This window comes from Copidosoma floridanum, unplaced genomic scaffold (assembly GCF_036245765.1).
Source record: "Copidosoma floridanum isolate Cflo_tuat_1 unplaced genomic scaffold, Cflo_Japanese_pri ptg000014l, whole genome shotgun sequence".
Classification (NCBI taxonomy): Eukaryota; Metazoa; Arthropoda; class Insecta; order Hymenoptera; family Encyrtidae; genus Copidosoma; species Copidosoma floridanum.
In genome coordinates, this window is record NW_028321891.1 from 8,246,438 (window position 1) to 8,272,779 (window position 26,342).

The 26,342-nt window shown below is 39.0% G+C and overlaps 1 protein-coding gene across 4 annotated transcripts in view; it reads left to right on the forward strand.

The window, feature by feature from the left end:
- Positions 1-6,339: 6,339 nt before the first annotated feature.
- LOC106639155 (uncharacterized) overlaps positions 6,340-26,342 on the forward strand; it is a 30,504-nt gene continuing 10,501 nt past the window's right edge. For 2 of the 4 annotated variants that reach the window (XR_016293050.1, XM_014352621.2), the window contains exons 1-3: positions 6,340-6,519; positions 15,943-16,349; positions 16,423-16,635. Coding sequence is in view for 3 of the 4 variants with exons in the window: in XM_014352621.2 (XP_014208107.2) it covers positions 16,068-16,349; positions 16,423-16,635 (495 nt within the window). In the remaining variant the exon portion in view is untranslated. Of the gene's footprint in view, positions 6,520-13,310; positions 13,573-15,942; positions 16,350-16,422; positions 16,636-26,278; positions 26,320-26,342 lie in introns of those variants that run through there. The other 2 variants (XM_089592152.1, XM_014352630.2) reach the window with 2 other exon arrangements.

Consider the following 26,342-nt stretch of genomic DNA (forward strand, 5'->3'; position numbering starts at 1 on the left):
AACTCCAGTATTATATACTGACAAATGCAATATCTCGAATAAAAGGCCTACAAATTAAATTAAATTAATACGTCAAATTCTATTAATTGAAAATTGAAATATTGAATATAGCACTATCGACGGGGGACAGGATCCGACTGCGTCCCCGAGACGAAAGAAAAGCGTCCCAACTGTCCCAAGTCCCAAGCCTCCGGTAAACCCGCGCACGGAGTCACAATTATGAATCCTCGAGGTTTCCCGCAAAAGAGGCTATACTTATTGATTTTAATTTACGGTAATTCACACGTGCATTGTGGGCCCAGTACTTAATAGTATTAGCTAGGTGTTTTGCCATCACAACATTTGAATGTATTTATGTGACAAAACATCACAAACAACAGTTGTAACTTATTAAATGAAAAGGTACTTTGGCAAATCGGTAACTAGAATTTTTTGGTGGAGTTCTTGGAAAACACAAGTAGTTTTTTTCTTGGATACTCATTGATGTAAAAATTTGAGTAACTTTATCAATATTTCCATTTGTTTATTCACTTATCCACTACATGTACACATACACCACACATGCAAACATTCAATGCCAGGCCCTTAACATTGTAGCGCGAGATAAACCGAATAATACACAATGGGACCTCCTCGTTTCTTTGTCCCGCTATAGTTTGCAATGCCCCGTTCATCAGGGCTTAATGGCTCTTTTATAATCGAACGACGTGCAGCGGCAGCGACGACGTCGAGGATTAAATTTTTCTCTCGTCTCCTTTTTTTTTTTTTTTTTCTGTCTCTCCGTCGATGTTCGGGTCACGGGCGCGCTTCATTGTTGTATATTATATGGGCTTCGTTCGGATCCCATCGGTGATCGCAGAGGCTGGGGCGGAGCTCTGAAAATTTTCAAGTGCGGCCTTTTACTTTATTACCTATATTATTATTGTTATTATTATTACTATTATTATTGCATCGGTGCTCGTTCGTCCGCGCCGGGTCGCTAATGAGCCCGTGAATATGCGCGTGATGGTACATACAATATAATATGTTATGCTCTTATTGAGCCTTGGTCATGACTATCATTGTTATTTTATTGTTATTTCGTGGGAGTTTATGAGTAAAGTACAAAATGCACGAATCGTTTTATTATTCAACTTTATACAAATTTGATCTTTTCATTGCATCACTTTGTGATGTATGTAAGTAGTTTTTTTAAGAAGCTATACTTTATATTTGGCAAATTAGCGTGATGATGTTTTGTTGGTGCTTAATGATTTTTCCTTACTTTGGCTAAGAGTGCACTTCAAGTCCATTAGATGAGTAAAAAGTCTGAGATTCATAATGGCCTTTGGGCATTTGGAATAAAAAATTATTAAACATGCTATATGTATGCCTATGTATGTAAATCGACGACGGCACTCACAACCGCACGTTAGCTGATGAAATTTAAATTGGAGTTTCAGCACTCATTTTGAAGTTCCAAGTTGATTTTGAATTTGTATCGTAAATATTTTTTGAATTTTAAAGTTCGTGAAACCGTATAAAGATGTATTTATTGTACGTCTCTTAAATGTTAAAATTCTATCACTCTATTTTTTAACAAGTCTTATTTCAGTTCAACATATGTTAATTTATCATTATAGTTCAAGCCATACTAATTCGGAATAAAAAATGCAATGCTAGCAAGTTGAAAAATATGCAGAATTCAGCATCAAACGTAGTGTTGTGCAGTAGAAGTAAAAATGGCACCTAAAAAGTAATCACTGGATTAGCACTGACCTAATTTCAATCTAGATTTAGATTATTAGCTTCACTAAAAACTCAGTGCATAACACGTTTAATTGGCAAAAAAAACTCCAAGTCGCTGCATTTTAAAATTCAATTCACATCCACACGTAAATGTAGCTGATCAAATGCTACACATGCTAATTCAATGTTATTTGCATAATATCCCGCGTTACATGAAAATCATCTGGATCTAAAAATCCAAGTGGACGATGTGTATTTTTTGTTCCTTATAATAGACACACATCAGCCTCTCTATTAATATCTTCTCGCATCACCCGTGCGTAATTTTATCATAAAATCGCGTGGTACATTTTTAAATAGCCCTGATAGGCCAAAACCTTTCAAAAACTTTATTTTTACTACTTGATATATAATTTCTGGACTCACTTATGGTGATGCCATCCAAGTGCCACAAAACGTAGCATGTATAGTTCCACATTTAAATGAAAAGAATCCAGAAGTGATTTTTTACAACAAAAAAAAGTATCAGGATTTACTGCACTTTTTTTAACATTTCAAACTTTTTGAAAACAGGGTTTTTTTTTGTAACATTACGCGCTAAGAGAGAGACGGCTCAAGCAACAGTAATAGCCATGCCCAAGCCAACAGCCGAGAATCCCCGACGTATCCAACATTTTCAATAGAAGAAGAAAAAAAAAAAAAAAAAAATCCTAATTAAGTACCCGGAAACATATATACCCTGCAAAAAAGGCCCCCACGCTCCGCGCATAGCGTTTTTTCCACCCTCCCTTTGTTTTAACGATCGAAAAATCTCTTCCGTGTATACATACTCTTAGCTGTACTCGTAAAGAGCGAGTCTACGGGCAAAGTACACCCGGGATTCTTAAAGAAGCCACGGAACCTCGTAAACTCAGCTCAGCCGGAGACAAAGTTCCGTGGATGCCTTATCCTCTCCCGAAGCTGCAAGCCCTCAGGGGGAGGATTTGCGACTCGAGTTTGTCTCGCGCCCGCCGCTCTTTCTCCTTGTCCCTTGCGCAGCAGCGTTGGAGCTTCTTTTTCCCTATTCTTACTTACTCCTTCTCCTCTTTCGCTCCGATCCTCTGTCTCTCGATTTCCTTCGCTCCTGCATGTACTTACCCACTTGTGATTACTCATTCGTCGTCTTTCGCAATAATTGCCAGTACAACGTTGACGAGAAAATTTTGCGCATTAACAAGTACTGAAAACCAATCATTGGCATGAGCAATGTTATAATGCTCATTAGTTTACATAAATATATTGGTATGTAAGAAAGATATCATGGCAAGTTTGTGCGTTTATCCCACCGATATTACTTACTATCGGTAAATCGGTTTCTTCCAGTGCACGGAATAATTCGTTCTGTGTGCTGTATATAATATAAATATACATCAGCTGCAAAAATGCTGACCGCATCTGGCTTATTGATTTTTTTCGAAATGACACGAGGGTGGACATATCATCGTTATTTCACGTTATATACATATACATATAAGAGCCGCGTGTAGCGTTACGTCCCGCTCATCTGATTACACGCCCCTCCCTCCCTCTTTGCTCACCCTTGCCACGAACACGACACTTTTCCACCGTCTCCTTTTAGGGTTTTATGTGTCCATTATATCGTACAATGGCACGTGCACCCGGACTGTCGGTCACCAACAACCGCACGATGATTAGTTGAAAAACATTTGTAACCCATCGCAATGACTATCAACGCCACAATTATAAACAATAATAATCGTTGCTCTTCCTCGGTGTGACTCAAAAAAGGTTTTCCGGCGATACCGTGGCTTTGTTGTGCGTCAGATGCTTGTTTAGTTTTACAAGGCAAAAACGAACAAACCCCCGTGAATAATTATATATCATGTGTACCTATATGGCGCTTCTGCGCGGGCTCCAAAAGTGTATCGAGACTTTTCCCGTAGGCATCAGTATATAGGGACGGGACCCAAGTTTGATGTGTGATGTAAATAATTATGAGGTTTCGGGTTGTGCGAGCGATTCTTGCGTATACGCGACGGCGATTGTTCAGTTCCCGGTCCAAGTGGAGGATTTTTCGTGTTTCGTATACGCATTTGTGTATTGGCGGGGAGGGGGAAGAAGAAAAAGAAGAAGAAAAACAAACTATGTCGGTTTCGGCCGGATTTCTTGCGCAACTACCTCCCGATGGGGCTCCGAACGAGGGACAAATTTATGAGAAGCTCTTGCGTCTAGGTTTCTTTTTTTTTTTTTTTTTTTCATTCTCAAATACCAGTCAAACACTCGGTGAAACAACAATGAGATAAATAATTTATAAGCGCAGTAAAACACAGAGAGAGACGTACCATTGTCCAACGCTCTCTTTCCCGCAGCATCATCCTTTTTTCGTACACACACAAAGAGACAATTATGTTAATTTTACCCACATCCACGCGAAATTATTCATGCACTTGTGTGTTTATCCAATCGTGTGTACATGTGTGTGTGTTATGTTAATCGCCGGTGGTAAATATATATCATTTAAACGCGCTGTGAGAGACAAAAAAAAAAACTGTCAAATATAACGTCTCTTACATCAGGTATAAATAAAGTATAATAAGGGCATTAATATACGAGTCTTTGAGACGATGTTTTTTTTTTTTTTTTTTTCATTCATCGAGGATCACGATATTGTCTCGAAATCCATAGATGTTTATAAATACGCATAGTACGAGAAGCGCCTGTCGTAATATTTATCATTAGAGCGTATTCGATTTCGCACAGTGAAAAAAAAAAAAAAAAAAAAAAAAAAAAAAAAAAAAAAAAAAAACAACTAACGCACTATCAATTATACTATACGTACGAACAAATGGTAATGAAACTAATCATCGTTTGCTATGTACATTTTTATACCATAGGCGCCTCGATCACTAAATCACTTCCAAATCGTTGGCAGAGAGGAAACCATCGTGACATCATCACTTTGAAGGACTATTAATTTGGTGCTAAGCTGTGACGCCATCGCGACTCTTTTTTTTTTTTTTTTTTTTTTTTTTTCTTCAACGCCCATACTTAATACGAACGGACGCACGCGTGTAGTCAAAAAACGATATTTAAGAGGCCCAGGAAGATTCGTGAATCGATCGATTGAAATCGACTTTGCAAATCAAATGTATATATATATACACCATATCAGCCGAGATAAGACACTCATTTTTATTTTTATTTTTTTATGAAACCTTATACAGTTCTCCTCTTATGACTTCCTGCCGATCCCTCGAGCCGATCTGTCAAACAAAACAACTTCCCCGAAAGCTCGTGGTTCGGCAGACTCGGGCACAATCATCTTATGGATTTTCAAACGCTTAAAAACAGTTTCTTTACTGGGGCAGATAAATTGTGCAATTAAATTTTATTGTAAAGTGTTAAATAAAACATTTAAATACTTTCTCATTTAATTTTTTTTTTTTCCAAAATTGTTTAGTCTTAATGTAAAAAATTTTGTCGAGCAATCTGTTAAGCGTAAACAGTCCATTAAACTATGGAAACATTATATTGTAAAAAAAAAAAAAAAAAAAAAAAAAAAAACTACAATTATGAGCCCAAGTACGTGGGTGAGCCAATTATTTCCGATGTAAACTTTAATTTTTTGTTTTTAGGCACTTTGCTGCGTGAATTAACGAAGTATATTATATATTTGATGAGAAGTCAGTTGACGGGGAATCGATGCCATTGCGATACTCGCGCGCCTTCTTATCAGCGCACACGTGGGTATAACGGTGCGAGTGTCTTATTTGATGTAGCGAGATAGCGCGAAGGTAAAATTGAGCAATAATACGAAACGTTGTGCAGCGTCGTCGCGGTACTTTTATTGTTTTATATACATATCTCGCTCAATCGGCGTCTCTCTCGCAGCGATAGTCGAGTGAGAAAACTGTTGAAAAAGACAATAATATAAATATATGTAATGTACGAGGAGGGTCTCAATATACAAGTAAACGCTATACACGGGGCGTATACTATGGCGAACAAATAAATTCCCCGTAAATTACAATCATATTACATATTTATTTATGACTACATGTACGTCGGATCCTATACTTATAACAAGTATTTCAATAACGCGTTGCTCAACCACGCGTGCGGATAGTATAGCCGCGTGCCTTTGATATACTCCGCGCGGTCCCTTCTCCCCCGTGACAATTACACCCCCATGCCTTATTGTTATATGTGTACTCCTTATACACGCGTAACATACGGATCTCCGGACAAATCACGGGCAGTCGTTCCTCGACGATGACGTGTACGGTCGAGGTGTTGTATGGGTGGTTTAAAATAACATTTGTATAATTATATATCCACGCATCATACCATAATATGTTATTAATGGTCGCCACGAGAAATGTACATGTATATGAAAAAGAGGAAGACGAATATTATAATATACATAATATGTGATCTCGTGTGTGCCTCCAAAAAGGATGACGGTGACGCGGGAGGCGAGTCGAACGCGGAGGGGGAGAGAGAAGGCCCCGCCGCTCGCTCGGGAATCGTGTATACTCAGCAGCTCAGTCGCCGATGCAACACCGTGTGCGTCGCGGACCCGCGCTTCTGGCTCGAATTTACTTTTTTTTTTTTTTTTTCTTTCTTCTCCTTCATTCATTGGCTCTCGGTGAGTTTGGATGGTATACCATTGCTGTTGGAGTGGCTTTCACGTGGTTTTGTTCCTTATTAATCGGTTATAGTGTCGAGTGATTTGTTTCGATCCCGCGGTGGTCGGGAGGATGATCGGCGAGCTTGACGATCGCGCAAGAGGTGAGTTGGTTCTCTTTCCTTTCCAAGTCGAACGCTCGTGTAGCGCGGTAAGGAGAATATATAGTTTACCCGAATTGCGAAAAATTATACAATGCAGTGAGGCGGAAAATCGGCACCACGTTGTACGACTGCGGTTGGCGCAGGTGGTTGACTGTCGAATAAAGTGCCGCCGGAGCATATATTTTCGAAGGAAAAAAAGACAAAAGGCGCCGAGAGAGAGAGAGAGAGAGATAAAAGCGCAATTAAGATAAGTACGAGCGATTATAAATACAGAATGTTGTTGGCACCGAAATTGTCGCTCGGTTATTATTATTATCATGTTCATATACACTTGTTGAAAGAGCGCGGGAGTTATCTTTTTTTTTTTTTTTTTTTGATTCGTAAAAATAAATGAATATCCGACACGCTTATTTAGAGTGGAAATTTGGGATTGACAATTTGTTTGGCGTGCAAGACAAGCGCACGAGCGATGCATGAATCATCACCTCTCGCGAGTAAAAAAAAAAAAAAAAAAAAAATCGTACCCATGTAGATATACTTGATTTCGATGTTGAGAGTACATCGCATGTGTACAACACAGCGTGAACGTGACAGTTCGCGAGTTGGAAAGAGAAAAAAAAAAAGAAATCGGAGCAATCGCGAGAAAAAGAGGAAGTAGGACGCGCGCACGTGTCACGTGGATACACTCGTGGTGTAAAAAATAAGACACTTGATTATCTGCTTCAAACTCGATGAAAACTGTACCGAAAAGGTATAAGTACCAAATTCGAGTGACATCGAAGATTGATGATGAAAAAATACTAGAGGAGACGCATCGCGTACAACGCAGTACAAAAAGTATCACAGCGTTGGTTGAGAAACAACCAAAGACGTGAGATAGGAATCTCCCTTTTATCCCCCCCTCGTGATTTAGATGGAAAATTTCGCCGTTAACAATACATAATGAAGAAACCTCTTTATACGTATAAGTAGATATAGGCTCTTGTGTATTGAAAAAGGCGCCGATGGGTTGGTATATGAAAAAAGAGTACACGTACCCACGGGTGGGTGAATTCTCGAGGTGAAGAGATCGTGACTCGATCGTCGATGGCTTTTCTTTTTCATTCTTAGCGGTTCTTTTTTTTTTTTTTTTCTTTCCATCCTCGTTGTGAAAGCGCGCGAAAGAAACTATGCAGCTTTTCCAACAGATACGTAAGTACCGAGTGCACGTATATAATATACTTTGGGCACTCGATTGTTTTTGAAGAATAGTTAATTGTCGGGCGGGCGAACGGGAAGAAAAAAACGAGCCACTGTTCTCAGCCTTGCATATGGATACTTTTTCTAAAAATCTTGAGCATCGATTGTGATGGAAAGGTTTTTTTTTTTTTTTTTTTTTTTTCAAATCACATTGTATTAGGCAAAAAACAAATTGCGACAAAAAACAATAGATAAAATCGGTTAGATCGGTATGTGTTTAGTGTGAAGAAATGATAGCGCCACACCCACCGTTTGCGGAAGTACTGATGAGTAAACATCTTGTCGTTTATGTGGGCGATTTTCAGAAAAATTAACTCGCGACAACAGACCTTTAGCCATATGTATATATACGACATTCAAACGAATACTGTTTGTACATATGCTGCACCGATCGACCCTCTCACTCGACGACCATAACATTTATATCCCACGAAATCCCGTGACCCCAAAAAAGCCCACAAGGTTACAGCGCACACATACATACACGAGTAAGGCTCGGCGAGTGAGCTTCTCGTAAAAATTTGATTCGACAAACAGATTGAGGCATTCAAGTTTCCCCCCCCCCTTCCGCCAAATACAATGATACCCGTGATTTCACACGCTGACGAATTGCAAAATAACAAAAATAAAAAAAAAACCCTCGCTTGGCAGAATAAATATTCGTTCGGAAAATCCGACTAAACTGCTGTCGATTCCGTGCAGATGAGCGATTTCGGAGCAATATCTTATCGCTCGGAAAAGTTATTAAGAGTATAATTCAATATCGTTATCGCGTACAATTTTTTTACCACCCCCCCCCCCTGTATTACTGTAGATACATGTATACGTGAACACACCCACGTGAGGCTCAGAGTAAAAAACAAAGACATAGCGTCCGAAACAAATCGGGCTTAATTGTTTCCCCCAAAAAAAGCCACGAGCAATTATTATTTTCAAAGTGTATACGTATGCAATACACCTACAACACGTATTGTGCACATGGTCAAGGTGACGGGGGGAGGGGATCTGGAAAAATTTATAGCACCATTACCCGCGTACATATATATATACACGTTCCTCCGCTCCTCGAGGACGCTCGTTTCTTACATGCGTTGCACGTGTGCGTCCGAGCGTGTGATATTTGTATCTCCGAGGGAGATGGACACGACAATGGCTTTTACCCTCTGTGGGTGCACGGGTATGAAATAAAATATGTATATACGAGGGGTACTCTTAAGCTTAAAGGTCACGGGGAGTTGATTTGGACGTAGCGTCCATTGGGCGCGTTAATTGTCGAGGGAAACGCAAGAAGAAGAAAAATGTACGGGTGTATATGGAGTTTATCTCAAAGTCACGTCTGAAAGCTGCCCTTGTAATGTACTTATTTTTGGGTTCAAGTGAAATTTGAGGGAAATAAAAAACAGATAATGTGTCTAGTATGACACGAGGTATCCACAACTTATGTAAATCGTGGAATGTAAAAAAGTGATACCAGCAAGCCTTGCGCTGTACAAAAAATTTTCAAACTTTCGTGCGTTTACTAAATATTGTATATACTTTCACGTTTACTCACGCATATTGCATTGTTACATAATAAGCTGACGTAGATATTATTTGTTTCGTTGTGTTGGAGTGATGTGGTTTATTGTAACAATGAATCATTAAAAAAAAAAAAAAAAAATCAAAGAGTCACTGTCTTTGTAAGATAACAAACAATTCATTTGAGGAGTATGCGTATTTTCAGGCGTTAAAACGGCTGTCACTTGATAATCTACTTATTAAACGCAATTCTCACTTTTATACATGATTTTGGTGCGTTAAATAATTACGGCTATTGGAGTTTTCGAAGAATTTAAGTTAATGTCTACTAACTCAAACTTAGTGCCGAAGAAGCTATTCCATTTTTAGAATGTATTGTACATATACCAGAGGTTCACGGTATAAAATCACAAAAATTATTTTAACAAAGTGTTTAAATAAGTCGTAATTTATCCTCTTGCAACTAGATATGTAAAAATCCCATTTTTTTTTGCTATCCCTGAAATAATAACTCAAGCACCATTGTTCTTATTACTTATTGTTACTATAATTAATTTTTTTTTTTTTTTTTTTTTTTGATGAGCAAATTGTATACCACTGCTTCACTATCGTCAATATTTAAAAGCACATTGTATTCGGCGATGCGAGAAAAGTGCAGTGTGTAGTGTATATTATGTGTATGGACACGGGGATTACTCACGCGACTGATTCCCAAAGCTGGTGTCGCTCTTGATACGCGTGTGTATGTGTGTGCTTATGGAGCATTGGCTATTGGAAACTTTTGTTTCAAAAAAAGAAGAAGAAAAAAAAAAAAAAAGACACGACGAGTTTCAAAGTGGAAAAATAAACTTTGCACTCTCGAAGCTTACATATTTACGAGCACTTGCGCTCCGCAGAGAGCACCGCTTTTGGAGTTGATGGACGGCTGTTTTTCTTATCGGGCACTCGATTTTCCTCGGAACGCCCGTAAGTTATCGGGTCCTTTTCATTTCTTTTTCAAACGAGAGATGTTTATACATTGTCTCCTTTCTCATCTTTAATCTCCCGCTCAAGGAAACACCTCGAAACTGTTGGATTTTGCACGAAAACAAAAAAAAATCGACAACAACGCAGCGTTATGAATGAATAAATTATTCGTAGCACTCGTTAATAATAAACATGGATCAGAGGAAGCGTCGCGTCGTTGAAAAATAACAAAAAAAAAAAAAAAATCCTTGCCATGGCTATACATCGAGTCTAATTTTCCGCGACGACAAAGAAAAAACAAACTTATTACGTGATCGCGAAAATCCGCTCGACCTGCAACACATCCTTGTTCCTCGAACAATATCGTCCATCCAAGGTTACAAGCCATCAGAGATCGGTAGAGCATGAAAAACATATATGTGCACGTACCTATAATAATATCAGTATGTAGTCTTTATTATGCTAATGACTAAGTGCAGTTGGTCCACGCATACACACGTGTATATAATACATTCGCGCGCGTGTGTGTGTGGATACGAAGACAGAACCGAGCGATCGGCAAGCCGCGAAAGGAATCGACGCGCGTGCGACTATGCGTCGTCGTCGTCGGCGCGCGCGTGTCTCTCTTTGGGTGCAGTAGTCGGTCGAGCGGCGCAATTAGAAAATTACTCACAATCGCTATGCAATGTGCAACACCTATGCGCGTACCACTCATGGCGAATATGTTTTTTCCAATTGTTTGCGCAAGCCGCACGGAGATGGATACACTGTCCTTTTCTCTTTCTTTTCTTCAAAGTCCGATCACGACTTTGGAGTTACGTGTACACGTACCTGCCCTCGGTACTTCCCAAGATTCCGCGAGTTTCTCGAGGTTTTGCGCTTTTTTTTTTCCTGCGATCGACCGCCGATTTTTCTATACTCGTGACATACCGATCTCGTCCCTTCGGACGGAACTCCGCGATCGGCTCCTGAATACGCACTGTCACTTTCATAATAAGCATCATCAAAGTACTTGTGTATAAAACACCATCGTCTAAAATAAGCGACACCTCGTTAGCCTCTTGAAGTTTTCTCGGTCGCACCCGAGCATTTATAAATATATTTATCCGTTGGTGCAGGTATTCCCCGAACTTGTTACTTCAATTTGCAATGTACCGAAGAGACACTCGCACGCTGCAATAATAATAATAATAATAATAATATGTACCTATTTAAAATTTGCGAATCAAGCAGCAATGTATAGTGCTCCGTGAAATGTATGTAATTACAGGGGCTCGCTTCCAAGAAAATTCATTACGAGCGTCGCTCTTGTCCGCCGTCATTTTTTTACGCCCGAGGAGTTATGGTTCAACGAGAAACCCCCCCCCCTCCTCCATTTACTTCCCTCCCCTTTTGTTCAACGAGAACAAGCAAAAAAAAAACTACATGTAGACCGTTAGAGATCGGATCTGAGTTCCCGAAGTACCGATTCTTGAGTATAGTGTATCTACGGAGAGAAAAAAGAATGGGTCTGTGACGAATGCAATTGCATGACAAGAGCCTCGTGCACAACAAATACTTTCGGCAAGTCCTGGTGAGCGCAACTTTTTAAAAACCGATATCGGCGAGTCGCGCGAGCGTGTGTTTAAAAAAAAAAAAAAAAAAAAAAAAGAAATAACCTTCCGTGCCATATGGTCCGCTGCCTGCGGAGGAGATCCAGAAAACACACACTCTGCCGACAGACGTGCAAGCGTGTAAAAGAACGACCTCAGCGGCAGCGCAGAGAGAATAAGTTTTCAGGTCAGAAGCTGCTGTAGCAGCCGGTCCCTCTCTCTCCCTCCTTTCCCTCGTCTCTCAAGGTGCAACGCACGCTTCTTCTTCTTCTTCCTTCTTTTTCCCCCTCCCATATACGCTCGAGCTTCCATGGATATTGGCGAGCGCAGCTGTCGAAAATGTGTTTTTTTTTGTTTGTTTTTTCGGCAAAAATTTCGCCGATTGCGCCCACGGAGGGCGAAAAATCGGCAAGTCAAGCCTTTCTGATGATACTAAACGGGCAACGAGTCAGTTTGTATAGCCGTGCGTATATGAGAATAAAACTCGTGCAACAACAACAATAATACATAACAGCATCGGAGAGAGGTAAGCGTAGCAGCTCTGTACTTGCACTTCCTCGTCTCTCTCGCGTGCTTATGATATGCCCCGACGACGGCGGCAACAAGTGGCTCCTCTCTTGGCTTTATAGGTATATCCACTTTGGCTTCTATTATATGGCAGGATATCCCTGTGAACACGTGAAGTACACCACTTTTTAAGCGAAAAGACTGGGGTGTGGATATGATAGATGAAAGAGAGAGAAAAATCTGTTGAAAATCGGTTGATGGTCCGTTCGGCGTATGTATGGGTATCGCGAGGCACTTGACACCAAAGTCAAGAGAGAGATGGGAAAAAAAAGGAGAGAGAATATATATATAATTCGAGAGCAGCAGCATCTGAGAGAAAGAGATGGAGAAAGGCGAGAGAGAGAGAGAGAGAGAGATATATACTGCGGGCATTATATATATGTATATATCATAAGAGGCGACCGGTTGCACATGGGGAGTCGATGGTTGTACATGATGGGGCATGGGGCGCGAGAGAGCGAGTTTATATACATAGCAACGAGAGACTTTCACGGCGAAGCTATATACCTAACGGAGAGCCGATCTTGCCTCTGTGTGTGTCCATGAATGCTCCTTCTTTCTTTCTTTCTCGCTCTCTCGGTCTTCTTGCGACGTCCTCTGCGGAGAGCGGCAAACTAGAGGTACACCATCAGCGGAGCGTGGCAGTGGCTCCGGGACGAGAGTAAGAGACGCACGAATCGTTGCAGCCATAGCCATCTCTGCCGTCAGTAGCCGCGCGATAATAATAACAATAATAATCGGTACTTTACTCTCGCTAGCGAGTCTCGCGTGGACCACGGGATTCTGTGTTTATGCTCTTCTGTGTGTGTGTGTGCGTGCGTGCGTGCGTGTGTACATAAGAGTATAAAAAAAAAAAAAATAAAAAAATAAAATAAAAAAAGAAAGAAAGAAAGTATCGAGATCGTTATCGTTTCTTTTTGTATTCATAATATTGTATACCTGTTTGGTTTTTCACGCAAACAGTTTGAACGAAACAATAGATAAGTCGATAAGCGAAAAATCGTTAAACTGACGGTGGTGGATTATCATGACCGTATAAGTACTGGACCAAGTGAAAAAAAAAAATCAATTCATCAGCGGATAAGACTGTGGCGGTTGTACCTCTTATACCCACGGAAGAGGAGATGAGCGTCCGCGAGTTCATGCGCTTTTGATTATCCAAGACGTTTATGTAGGTATACTCACATATACGGAGTGAGTGCAATGCACACTATTATCACGCGATATACATACGCCAACGCTTGGGTATGCATAAATACATCTTGTACCTGATGCGCATGGGGTTTTATTAGGGTAACAACTAGTGTATGTATAGGTATACATCATATAAGAAGCGAGTGAAGTACAGTAGCCGAGTAAACGGCCTCCTTTCGCCGCTCTCTCTCTCGCGTGAGTCTCTGCACTACTTAGTTACTTATTGCATTCGAACATAATAATACATCAGGCACTGCGGTGCTCTGATAAACTCGCGTAGGTCGGAAATACGCGAAAAGAGGGTTTAAGGAAGAAAAGTGCCTGTTGTGTTTCTCGATCTTACCTATTTTGTCACCGTAACAAAGAGCCAAAAGGGGTGTGATTTTGATGTATAGATACGAGAAAATTTTTTTTTTTTTTAACTCACCCTTAGGCGAGCGTGGTGGTTGCATGCTACAGTTCGGTAGCGAGCGAGCGGTGCTTTTATGGAATTTTACGAGGGATTAACATAATGTATGTTTTACTTTGTAAATGTGTATATACATTAGTATGCGTATAACATGTGTTTGTAACGGTTGACTGTATATGATATATATATATATATACATATACATCATGGCACGGTGTGCGATGGTGCAACGGTCGTTTGATTGAATCGTCGTGTCGTGTGCGTGGATCTTTAAAAATTGGTGAATTGTATACTCAAATGTTTTTTTGATCAATCGTTATTGTGGAGATGGCAGTAGTGTCATTTGATGCGAATCTATATCATTATTGTGGTCACGTGTATTGTTGAAAACAGTATCACCGTAAAGCCAGTGTCTGCAGAGTTTTAAGTAAGGCTGTATTATGATTTTGTATGTTTATCGCCATAAGGTAAAAAATTTAATTGCAACTGAGGTGCAATGAGAAAAAATTGTTTTTTTCCCCTCTAGAAACCTGTATTTAATGCTCTAATGACAACTGAGATAATTTTTAACCCAAAAAATTTCATACAAACGAGTTGGGTATACTTTTCAACGATTTTTCGGCCAATAAAACTTTGTTTTTGTAGTTCATAACGGTGGAATATATCGTAGAGATAGTGTTAGTTTGCGGAGTATAATAGCAAAGATTTTCTATTTTTCCCTGTTGGATATAAACTCATGATTTGTCACCCTTCATAAAACCTTTCCGATTTCAAACCGCAAATCATCAAGGATGAACTATAATTTGTACAATTTTATGCAGATAACTTGAGTTTGTTTGGAAACTTGATAATGCAAAAATGGTCTCAATTAAAAATCAAATTATTTTCACGCCTCCCCCTCTTTAATTCACGCACATTTTTTTTATATAACGTAGCTTCTATAGAAATCAGAGTAGTGCCAAAAATTAAACAATCAAACGATCCGTCGAGTGGTTGTTATTTTATTCAAGAGTGTTTTTCTTTCATAAAAATATAGTAAGCGATTGAAATTTTCTTGCGGTGCACCTAGACTGTTAGTCTGTATTCTTGAAAAAATAGCAACAATCGACCACTATTTTTTTTTCCACGCACTGCACGTGTAAATGTCGGAAAAAAAGAAAAAGAAAAATCAAGTCCGACCACGAACAGTTTTAATCGTCGCGCTCCAGATTACATTAACAGCTCGAGAAGAAGACAAAGTGAGAGCTAGATTTGGAACCCCATCCATCGCACAATATACGCGTAACTACGACAACTGCGTCGGGAAGAACGTGACTCTGTACCGCACATTTATTTTTTTTTTCTTCAATCGAGCATCTTTTCTAAAAGCTTTTTTACCATGATATAATGTCGACCATCATATGTATGGGCACAGTGCGAAAGGGAACGAGGTGCGAGACGCGCTCGAGAGCGCGTGCTTGCGTATAAATAAGCGCGTGGGTGGTGTGACGCGACGTCTGTAGGCTTTTAGTTTCGTCGCCTGCCGTTTTTTTTTTTTTTTTTTTTTTTTTTTTGTTTTTTTTTCCACAAAGCACTGCCGAATACATATCATTTTTAATGGGCTCATGGTGCCAATAATGCCCACGCGTTGGAACGAAACGAGTGTGACTTGGCTTGATTTTACCCATCTTATCTCAGAGCACGCGGTTGTCACAATCGACCATCCCTACCCCGAGCGAATCAACGAGACGCAAACCTTGAAACCCCGCGAGGACAAACAAACCATTCCTCTATATATGTGCATATTTGCGCTTGATTTGGGTCATCGACCGCACTTTGGCGCGATCAAAACAGTAAAATCTCAATTCTCACTCGTTCACGCGCTCCCAACCGTTTGTCAAAACCTTTGTAAAAACTATACGCCTCTAACCGAGTTTATGTATTTTTCCGTTTGTGCAGAAGCAACGGCTGAAATCAACGGTGCGAAGGAGACGAGCACCAGCCACTGACCCTCGGCCGGCGCCAGGGTTAATGAGCCCCTTGTCCGTCACCAGCGAGGATACCATTACTGCCTACCAGTGACCATGATGAAGTTCAAATCCCTCTTCCGCCGAGGACAGCAGAGCCACTCGTCCCACCAGAAACAACAGCGCAGCCAAAAGTCGTCCAATCCGCAGCAGCAGGTGGCCGCGCCTCAGATACAACCTGCCGCGACCACCGCCGTTGTCCCCGAGGGCAACAAGCCCAGGAGATCGAGCAACGACAGGCTCTCCTCGTCCTCGACCTCGCTCACTTACTACGATGCCAGGAGCAACGGGCCCCAGACCGGCGCTTCAGCGGCTGGAAAAAACCCGGCAGCCGTACAGGTATGCCACACATTACTGCCACATATGTATATGTATATATACTTACACTTGACATGAATTCGCTGGGTCGTAGGGTTCGAACTCGTCGGGTGCGACGACCGCGGGTGGTTGGAGGCAATCGGCAGTCATCCCGTCGGACTACTTGGCTCGGATGCAGGAGCTGGAGCTCGAAAACGAGGCCCTCAGGATGGAGAGGGCGAGACTCGAAGCCGGGTACAGGAACGCGGCCAATTGCGTGGAGAGCCGGCGATTCGAGGAACAGCTCGCCGAGATCGCCCATCTGAAGGTTCGACTCTCTCTCTCTCTTTTTGTTCGTACCGGAAAATGACGTCTTTGGGCCCCATTTTTCATCCGACGATGTGTGATGATGTGAGCTGTGTGATCTAGGAGTGCAAAAATATTATGTTGGAAGATCACGAGAATACAAATTAATTTAAATGAAAACTATGTTTGAAGACATATCATCTGTGTTGCAAATGCGTCAAAGATAAGATTGGTCATTGGTTGCATCGTAGAGGACAGGTGTACACCAAAGTGTCGAAATGTTTCAATGCCGTGCCTACACTGTAAATCCAAGTAATTGTCACTTGAAGCGTTTGCTTCAGAAACGCCCATGCGAGTTTCATTTGCGACGCTTGAAATGTGTTTAAATTAAATGTCTGACCGTTTTAAACTGTAGGTCAATGCTTTGCATACTCGAAGTTATCAATTTTAACGTTTTAGTACTCCATAAGTGAACAGACGGAAGTGTTTCAAATCTGTAACGGAGAATAAAAGATCTGAGTACAGTTCTGTTTTGAAACACTTGGATTTACAGTGTTTTTTTTTCATCCACACGACCAACAAGTGGAGGATGACCTTTTCATATGAGTTTTATTTCTTGTCTGTGTTATCTTTGCTACAATTATTTTCATACTTGGGTACGTTTTAAATTTATTGTTAGAAATGTAATGCTTTAATTATGCTACAGTAACTTTTTTCAATTACTACGTACAACACAATAAATCATAAATTTTTTTTACAGAAATAACGATGCATTACAATTTATGAGAAAAAAATTGTTTGGAAAACTATTTGAAAAAATGTTAAAATATTTGAGTTCACATACATTGTGAAATAAATTTTAATGTATACAATGCATTACACTTATACATGTTATAAAAAATTTGTCTCTAAATTTTTAACTGCGAGTAGTGACGAATGAAAAATTTCTTCAGCATAAAAAATGCACTTTAACTAAAAAAAAAAAAAATGTTTGTATAAGTTTTTTAACATTCCATAAAATAATTGTGCCCAAGTCATGAATGTATTGTGCAGTTGCACATGGACGAGAAAAGAAGGACCAATCTCAACGAATATACCTATCATAAAATAATTCCAACTGTTTGACACTCTTAACTTGTTTCAAAGATACAATTACACGAGAATTAAATTTCCAAAGCATTTATAATTATCTGCAAGGAAAAAAAATTCTTTCAAGCGCACATAAATTCAAAGCAAAGTGCCTGATCGAAACAGTTATACCAGATGCTAATATTGATACCGCAATACTTAACGATCTTTAATCGAAATTCTCCTCGTGATTCCAACAAAAAACAAACAAACAAAAAACTCAACTTCGATCCCACCGAGAGTACATTCCAATTAAATTTTGTAAATTATCGGAGCAAAATCGTAAAAAAAAAAAAAAAAACCACCAGCCGTAATAAAATTGACTCGTTTCCACTCGCCGCAGTGTTGTACAAAGCGAGAGAGCTCACCCGAACAATTCGCGAGTACAGTTATATATCTTTGCGCGATAAAATCCTATTTTCGCGGTAAGCCCACAGGCCCCGCAAATAATACATCCCTCGCGTCCATTATTTCTTGTTTTTCCGTTCGTTTATATTTCTCATAGAGCCCATAAATTTTACACCCCAGCCCTACACGTGCCCCTTGCACTTGTACAATATATATGTATCGTCACGCCAAAGTGCACAGCAATAAAAAAACAAAATAAATAAAAAAAAATATCACCACGAAGAAAAAATCCCCAGTGAAAGACCACTTAAAAAAACGCCGTAGTGTAAATAGTTTTACAGCCCTACTTTTAATGACCATACCGATTTATTTTCTTTCTTTTTTTTTTCCGTTTCAAGAGCCACGAAGACACGACACCTCAACGCGCTCTCCGTTGTTTATTTCCTCGAGTCGTTCCTATTGTTCTTTTTCGAAGCGCGGTACGATTATATCATACGGCGAAGCGTGCAATGATAATATACACTCACTTGAAAATAGTAGTTATTATCATTTTGAGGAAGCTCGACGTGCTGTTGGGTGCGAAAATTTTTCGCGCTAACGTGTGTTGCAAAAACGGTTGTGATAGTGTGCGCTTTGGCTAGTTGTATATAACGGTGATTGCGCGAGATCGCGGTAATTGTTTCGAATAATATGTTTATGGGGTTTTGTTTTCAATTTTTCTTTTTTTTTTTTTTTTTCTAAGTACTTGTCTGTATAGGTGACTCGGGGCTATTGTGAGAAAACTTTTTTTTTTTTTTTTTTTTTGTTGAATTAACGGTATCGACTATTTTGAGCATATTATATATCCGAATTGACTCGCATGTGGTTGTTCGCGAGTACAGTATTGTGGGACAGGCGATGATGATAATGATGATGATGGTTCACCGGAAAATTTTCTATAAATAAGCGTATACTTGTATCGAGAAACTTGGAGATTATACTGAAAGCGTGAGAAGGGAAATTTGGTTGAAAAAATGATTAAGAAATTTAAATTAAAAATTGATGTTCTGCATCTTATTCTAATAATGATTTGAAAAAATTTTGATTTCTCAAAGAAAAAGCGTTTTGTTAAATCTACATGTTCAAACGTGTCATTTTTTTTTTTTTATTTCTCTGAATTACAATGACAAATAAAATTGTATAAAATTTATACGTTTTGAAATTACGTAAAAAAATTTTGCATGACTGGCTTGTAAAATAACACATTTTTTGCACGTACATAATGAAGTGCGGTAATTAAGAATTATTTATAGACCTCAGCAATACAAAAAAACTCAAAAATGGTAGTAGTAGATTCATAAACGTCATCTTTTCATTTTAATTCTTTATAAATATTAATTTTCCTGAAGTATTTTTACAGATTTTTTGAAAATGTTTTGTGAAAATTTTTAATAAAAAAAAAAAAATAAATAAAAAAAAAAAATAGTGATAATAATGAATTCAATTTTACTCACAATGAATTTTTAGTTACCATATGATTAAAATATTCTTTGTTAATTAAATTTTTTTTTTTTCTGAAGACAAGATAATTGTTTTAATATATGAACTGTACTTTTTACCCGTTTTACAAAAAAGATTTCTTATGATAACTATAACTTTTTTGCGAAATAATGCAATCCTATTTGAAAATTTATATTTATTCATAAAGATAAAAATACATTATTCGAAGAAACTAAATTTCATATACAAAAATATTCAAAAACATTTAATAAACATTTATATTGTACAAAGTATTAATTTTTATAGTAAAGAAGAATTATCACGCAAAACACCAATTTATATTTAAAAAAAAATTAATTAACTTATTACAGTTATTGCTCCAAATAGATTTATTTCTCCGGGAAACTAAAATAATTTGCACTCCGAAAACCATCACTTATTTTCTTATTTTTACTAATTTCACAATAAGCAATATTCAACTAAAAACCAATCCATCAAAATGTTTAGGGGGGGGGGGGGGTTAAACGAAGCCGCAAAAGAATAAGGGAATGCTCGAGAAACCCTCTAAAGATTTTCCAGAGAGTAAAAACTGGAGTAAAGGGTCGCTCGCTTTAGTGCATGAAATAATCGCGGTGGGAAAACGAGACTGTTCGGGGGGAATCATAAAGTTGTAAAAGTTATTTTGTGCTAAGGGAATTTTTTTTAAAAGCAAAATCTTTGAGTGGAAAGTTTGTGTTCACCCCATCAAGGCGGTAAGTAACGAAAACTCTTGATTTTTGTCTTTGCCTCTTGTACCGACTGTGCTATATACTCCATTATTTTTTCTCACGTTCATAAATATGTAAAGGTAATGCGCGGTTCTCTTGTGTCTCGATGACAAAAATCTTTAACTTTTTAAAAATTTTTATTCAAACTCCGTAATGATAAAATCGGTAAAATCTTTAATACAATCGATTATCGCTTGGTTCAGTGAAAAAACAAAAAGGCTCGCGCTGACATTTATTCTTTAATAAGAAAAACACAAACCGATCCCCGTCTCGATTTCCATAAAGACAAAACAAACCATTCGTATCGCGGCTCGTATCACTACTACACTGTCATTCATGTGTACATAATGCAAAAACACACAAACAGCCCAACGAAAGAACAACAGCAGGTGAAAACGCAACCGATATAATATTTAATTCTCTGTGCTTCGGAGCGCACCTTTTTTTTTCTTTCCCTCCCCCCGCACGCAGTTTCCTCTCCGATGTTTAAGACAATGTACAAATAAGTATATATTTATATATTATATCGAGATACCAATGCGCGCCAGCCTCCTCGCTCATCACCCTTGATCTCGTGCCTTCAATATTGATTGCTTCTTTGTTTTTTTTCTCGGACTAGCCGTGCCGATTCCGCGAAAAGTGCCGGCGATCGGCTTCGGTCAAAGACGATCGTGCGCGTGTATAACATAATATATATAACATAAGGATTGTAATTGACGATCGATGGTCTCGTCATTTGTTAACCGTGCATGGCCTTTATACTTTGCCGGTGAGTATGATAATTTGCATTGTAGCACCTAACGGTTATCTACAACTGTCCTCTGTGTTTTTTATTTTTTCCAATTTTAATAAATGACTCGTTACCGATCACCTTTTTTCTTTACGTTTGAGCAATCGTCGATCCATTCGTATGGAGCACGCTTTTCTTCGACGTTTCATTAAATAATGTTGAGCAATACACGCGCACCTAAACCCCATAATTATGATGGGCTTTCCCCTTGTTTTGTAACAAAAACTCCATACGTTTCTTTACTTCCGCATAACAATCAAGTGCAAGCGGCAACGCAATTACGGATAAATTATAACACAATGTGTATAATAAGACGTTGTGCGTACCCTAACTACATGTATTTTTGCGTGAATGATGTGTGCACAATATTTATAATGTCCGTATTCAAATTTGTATAAACGATGTAGGTACACGTGTGTACGGCTATACTCCTGCACTGAAAAAAAAGTGTTTCTAACAAAAATTATCGCATCATTTTTTAAAAATTATAGGGATGACATCCCCGATTGCTTTAAAAATAGATGGGTACAGCATTTTTTGGTCAGACCCCACTATATTTGTATTCTTGGTGCGCAAACTAACGCTCTGCACGTCGCGCTCGGAGCTTTAATAGAGACATATACCGATAAAGCTCGCAACATTCGAAGAAGCTATACTCGCGTAAGCTCCGCGAAATAAGTGGCAAAAAAAAAGCAAATGCATTTACTGCTCCGTTACCCATCCGCGATCGCGTGCTAAGGTCCCTATGCAGCGCGAAAATCCGTCATTAGGCACGCGGTACTCAGGTATACCCATAATAGCCTTTGCGGTACAACATTATACACAATACATAGGTACAGAGACATGGTAGCGTTGTAGCGTTGTAACAGTCCACTTTTAACGAAACGTCTCTAAAAACCCTAATACATTCGTCTCACTTGGAGCGCGAAGGCGAGCAGTACAGCATCCGCGCGGTTAACTATATGTTTAAACGTAACTATGCACGAGAAGCATCAGAGCGTATATAACATACACATACACATATATGTATATATTGTAAATTAAAAGTTATATATGTACATTAGCAGCAGGGGGGAATCCGGGGAAAAAACACGTGGTGTGCGTTTATATTACCACCTCTATATGTAATTCACATTTATACGTGTAGATATATAATATGACGCGTCCGCGCGCAGATTAGCGCAAAAGTCGTGTATGTATAATATATATTGCTGATGGTGTGCGAGCGCGAAAAGTATCTCTCTTGCGTTTTATATATATAGCCCCGTCGTCGTCGGCGACGTCGGCGTCAACGAGTATATAGGTGTATGTATACATTTAAACGTTGGAGAGGGGCTCTGTCCCTCGTGTGCAACTCATATACGTGTATAAAACACACGCCAAGTACCATTACTCTCGACGTATACGCGAGTTCTCCCTGCAGCCGCTCGTACTTATACCGGTCATTTAGTTGCCGTGGAAGAACAGTGCTCGCCGCATCCGCGCTTGTGGTGTTTTTCATTTTTTTTCCCCACCCCATCCACTAGTTGAAGCTCTTCATTTTACGTCAAGTGCGCGGCATCGAGTGTGGGTTGTCGACGCTACCGCAGGCATGTACATCATTATTTGCGCGCAAAAGTCGGTGCTCGAAGACATCGAAAAGCCCATCTGTAGTCTTATACTCTGTCGATCGTTGGTTTTGTATATTTCCATGGTGTAAATAAAGTGTGGTGTCTCGAGACGAAGCGCCAGATGCGCTGGTTGATTGGTAGGGACGAATTTTTGGGAAGCTAACGAAAAAGGGCCAATTTGAAAATGACTTGCGCTTTCGCGAATTCAAGGGGCTATATTTACTTTTTGCGGGACCCCTCGTTTCGTGCATTATACGTTGTTACAACGGCTCCGGAAGGGAGAGCTAACGAGCTGGGCTTGACAGAAACGCGGTGGGGGTGCTCGAAAAATCGAGCTGGACGACGATTTTTTTTTTTTTTTTCCCTTTCTGTCCATATGAGAAGAGGGTGGGGGATAATCGTTAAAATAATTGTTGCGCAACGCGATTGGAAAACGCGTGTATAAACATGTGCTCAAAAATAGTTCGGGATGAAAAAAACAACAAAAATAGTAAGCGCGTGCAAAAGCGAGGTCGATCGCGAAAAAAAAAGAGGCGTTGATTCGCTCTTTGAAAATATTTGTACCTCGTTCGCCGAACCAATAAATTATTGCCTTCGTGCGACTCTAAGCATGATTGATTTCCCGTGTCGCGCGAACGTAACGTGAGAGAACTCGATGATGCTAAATGTTTCTTTTTTTTGTATTTTCAGTTGAAACATTTTTTTCTTTTTTATCTGTATTCGTAAGAGTTATGTTATTATTATTATTATTATTTATTATTATTTTTTTTTTTCGCTACAACAATACGCAGTGCACTCTTACTTTCGAGTTTTTTAAATTACACGGTTTGTTATATGAGACGCATTAGAAAGCGTGTATATTAACATTGAGAGCAGAAAGCGTGTCATCAATTAAATCTATTCGCGCTTTCGTTTGTAAGACCATCAATTATCATCTCGTGAATAGTTGCAAGACAAAAAAAAATAGTTAATTTTTTCAACACATATATCTGATAAAAGGTGCACGATTTTTGTGTTTTTCTCAATCAATTGAACATTTTAACGGAGGGTTTGCAAAATTTTTAGTCGCTCGTATGTATGTACCGATTAAAAGAACACGCACATAATGCATTTCGAATGAATAATGATTTTGTTTTCGCGGCAGTTTTGCCAAATGAAACACTTGGCGCTAAAAGTTCCTCGACGCACGAACACGCGTGTATCCGCATACATTGTGGAATTAAAATTAAATCGAATCCCCAACATGACAGTACAGACGGCGAATTTTTGTAAATTTTGTTTTCAATCGCGGCACGCAACAGCTCGCATAGTTGAATAAAAAGAGCCACAGTCCAACACGCGTGTATATACACATAGCGCGATCGAGAGCTTAAACTCGATCAAATGGTATAGGTAATAAATAGAGAAAACTGAGCGAGACGACCCCGGGAGAGGGGTATTGCGCAACGACGCGACGCCTATATGTGTACGCGCGACGACGACGACGACAATCGATCGCCATCGTCCGAATGTACCACCTATTCTTTTATTATTGCGTGCACTACGTCTGATCAAGTATATAATATTATAGTGTCGTATACGTGTCGAGTGCATAAATATAAACGTATAGTGAATTATATACCAGAAGAGCGACGTCACAGTGTATATACTCTATATTTATAGAAAACAGCACAATTACCGTTAAGTAGTATGAGGATTTGTATCAATTATAATTACGTTTTCGCTCAATATTTTACGTTACTGCGTAAAGTGTTTAGCTGGTATTTTTTTTTTTTTTTTTTTTTTTTTTTTCCATACGTGAACTGTATAAATTAAATTCGTGCCTTTTTTCCATTCATTTGAAAACAGAATAATCATAGCATATATTTAGCAAGTAATTTAATTACAAAATATATAGATAATGTTGTGAAAAGAAGTGATACCGGTTGGTTTAATTGTATCAACATCTTTGAGGATTATTGTAATGTGCACTTGTTCATTATAATACTTTTAAAGATACTAGTTCGTAACTATTTTTTATAAATATCAAATTATAAATACACTGCTTGGGAAGGACGTGAAATAAGAAAGACTGTTAGGGTGTACCATCTTATAAGAAACCGGTGTTTCGAAGCTAAATTAATTTTGTTTTTTGGTACACCACACTATATTCAATCGGATCGGTTATACTATCTCGGCAATCGCTGTTTGAACAATAAATTATGCCAAGCAAATATTTGATCGCGACGTACTACGGGCACGTGTTATATACGTATACGCCGTATCGAAAGGTGCGTTAGTCCCGTTAGAATTCAAAAGCGATCAAAAACCCGATAATGCCTTAATGCCCCCCATACACATCTAACGAATTCTTCCGCTTGTATGTATATGTTACATGTATTCCCCATAAACGCACATTTTATCGCATTTATAAATACATACAATATCCGATCTCTCTCTCAATATTTTCCGACCAAACGTTAGAGAAATAAAAAAATGCAAAGCACACGAGTACGCCCATACAGGTATCTCCTTTTTTTTCAAGGAGCAGAGCAGCTAATAAAAGACAGGAAGGGAAATAAAAACACAGCATCAGCAAGCTCTCCGCGCGCTCCTTTTCCCTCCGTTTGTTCGTATATGCATGTATAAAAAGGGCTGAAATGCCTGAAATAAAAAAAAAGAGAGAGAGGAGAGAATGTATCGAAGCGCCTCTCCCGCCGCATATAAAATTCCCTCTCTCTCTCTCTCTCTCTCTCTTTCCATACTATCCTTGTTTGAAGAAGAACGTGGTATGTTATACGTATACTCATAGAGGCGCACACACGCACGTTGTAGGTACGTACCTTATGGCACGAGTGTACACACGGATCATTTCGCGAAAATTGCATTGATGTTTCATTTCGCCGTCATTATTATACCCTGGATCCTATCAATTTCAAAGGGTTACTGTACTTTTGATTCAACGGTATCTCTAAAAAAATAATTGCGCAAGTACAAATTACCAAAATTAACGAAATTCGTGTGATTAGCACAGATTGTTAAACATTTTTCCAAAGAATTGGCATTTTGAAATCGACATTAAGTAAAAATCGATGCACACTTTTTTTATCGCAGTTTTGATTATGAAATTTTATTCATAATGATAAAAGATTGATACGAATTTCGGCTATACTTTTCGGGTCGTGTAGACGATGCAATTAGTTGAAACTGCTATAATATAATTAATTTATACTTGTAAAGCTCCTTTTGATAACTGCGTGTGAACAAATGTACGAGTTCATTGAACGAGCTGGGGCTCATTTGGTCCTGGTGAAACAATTTGAAAAGAAAAAAAAATTGTTAAAAAATGTTGATATCTCATTGAATGGATTGTATTTTTCGTGAAACAACCCATATGTATGTATTAACCAACGGTTAAGGCAATGAGCGCGTAGTGGAGCGGATAGGGCGGAGGGAAAGAGAGGATAGGAGGGAAGAAGCGAATTGAGCCTAGAAAGAGAGATAGAGAGAGAAGGAATAAAACGAGGAGGTGGAGGAGAAAAGGAGATCAGTACGAAGGCGAGGAGCGTCTCGATATGATTAAACAACCTTTGCTGTCTCCAACGGTATAACTATAAATAATATATAC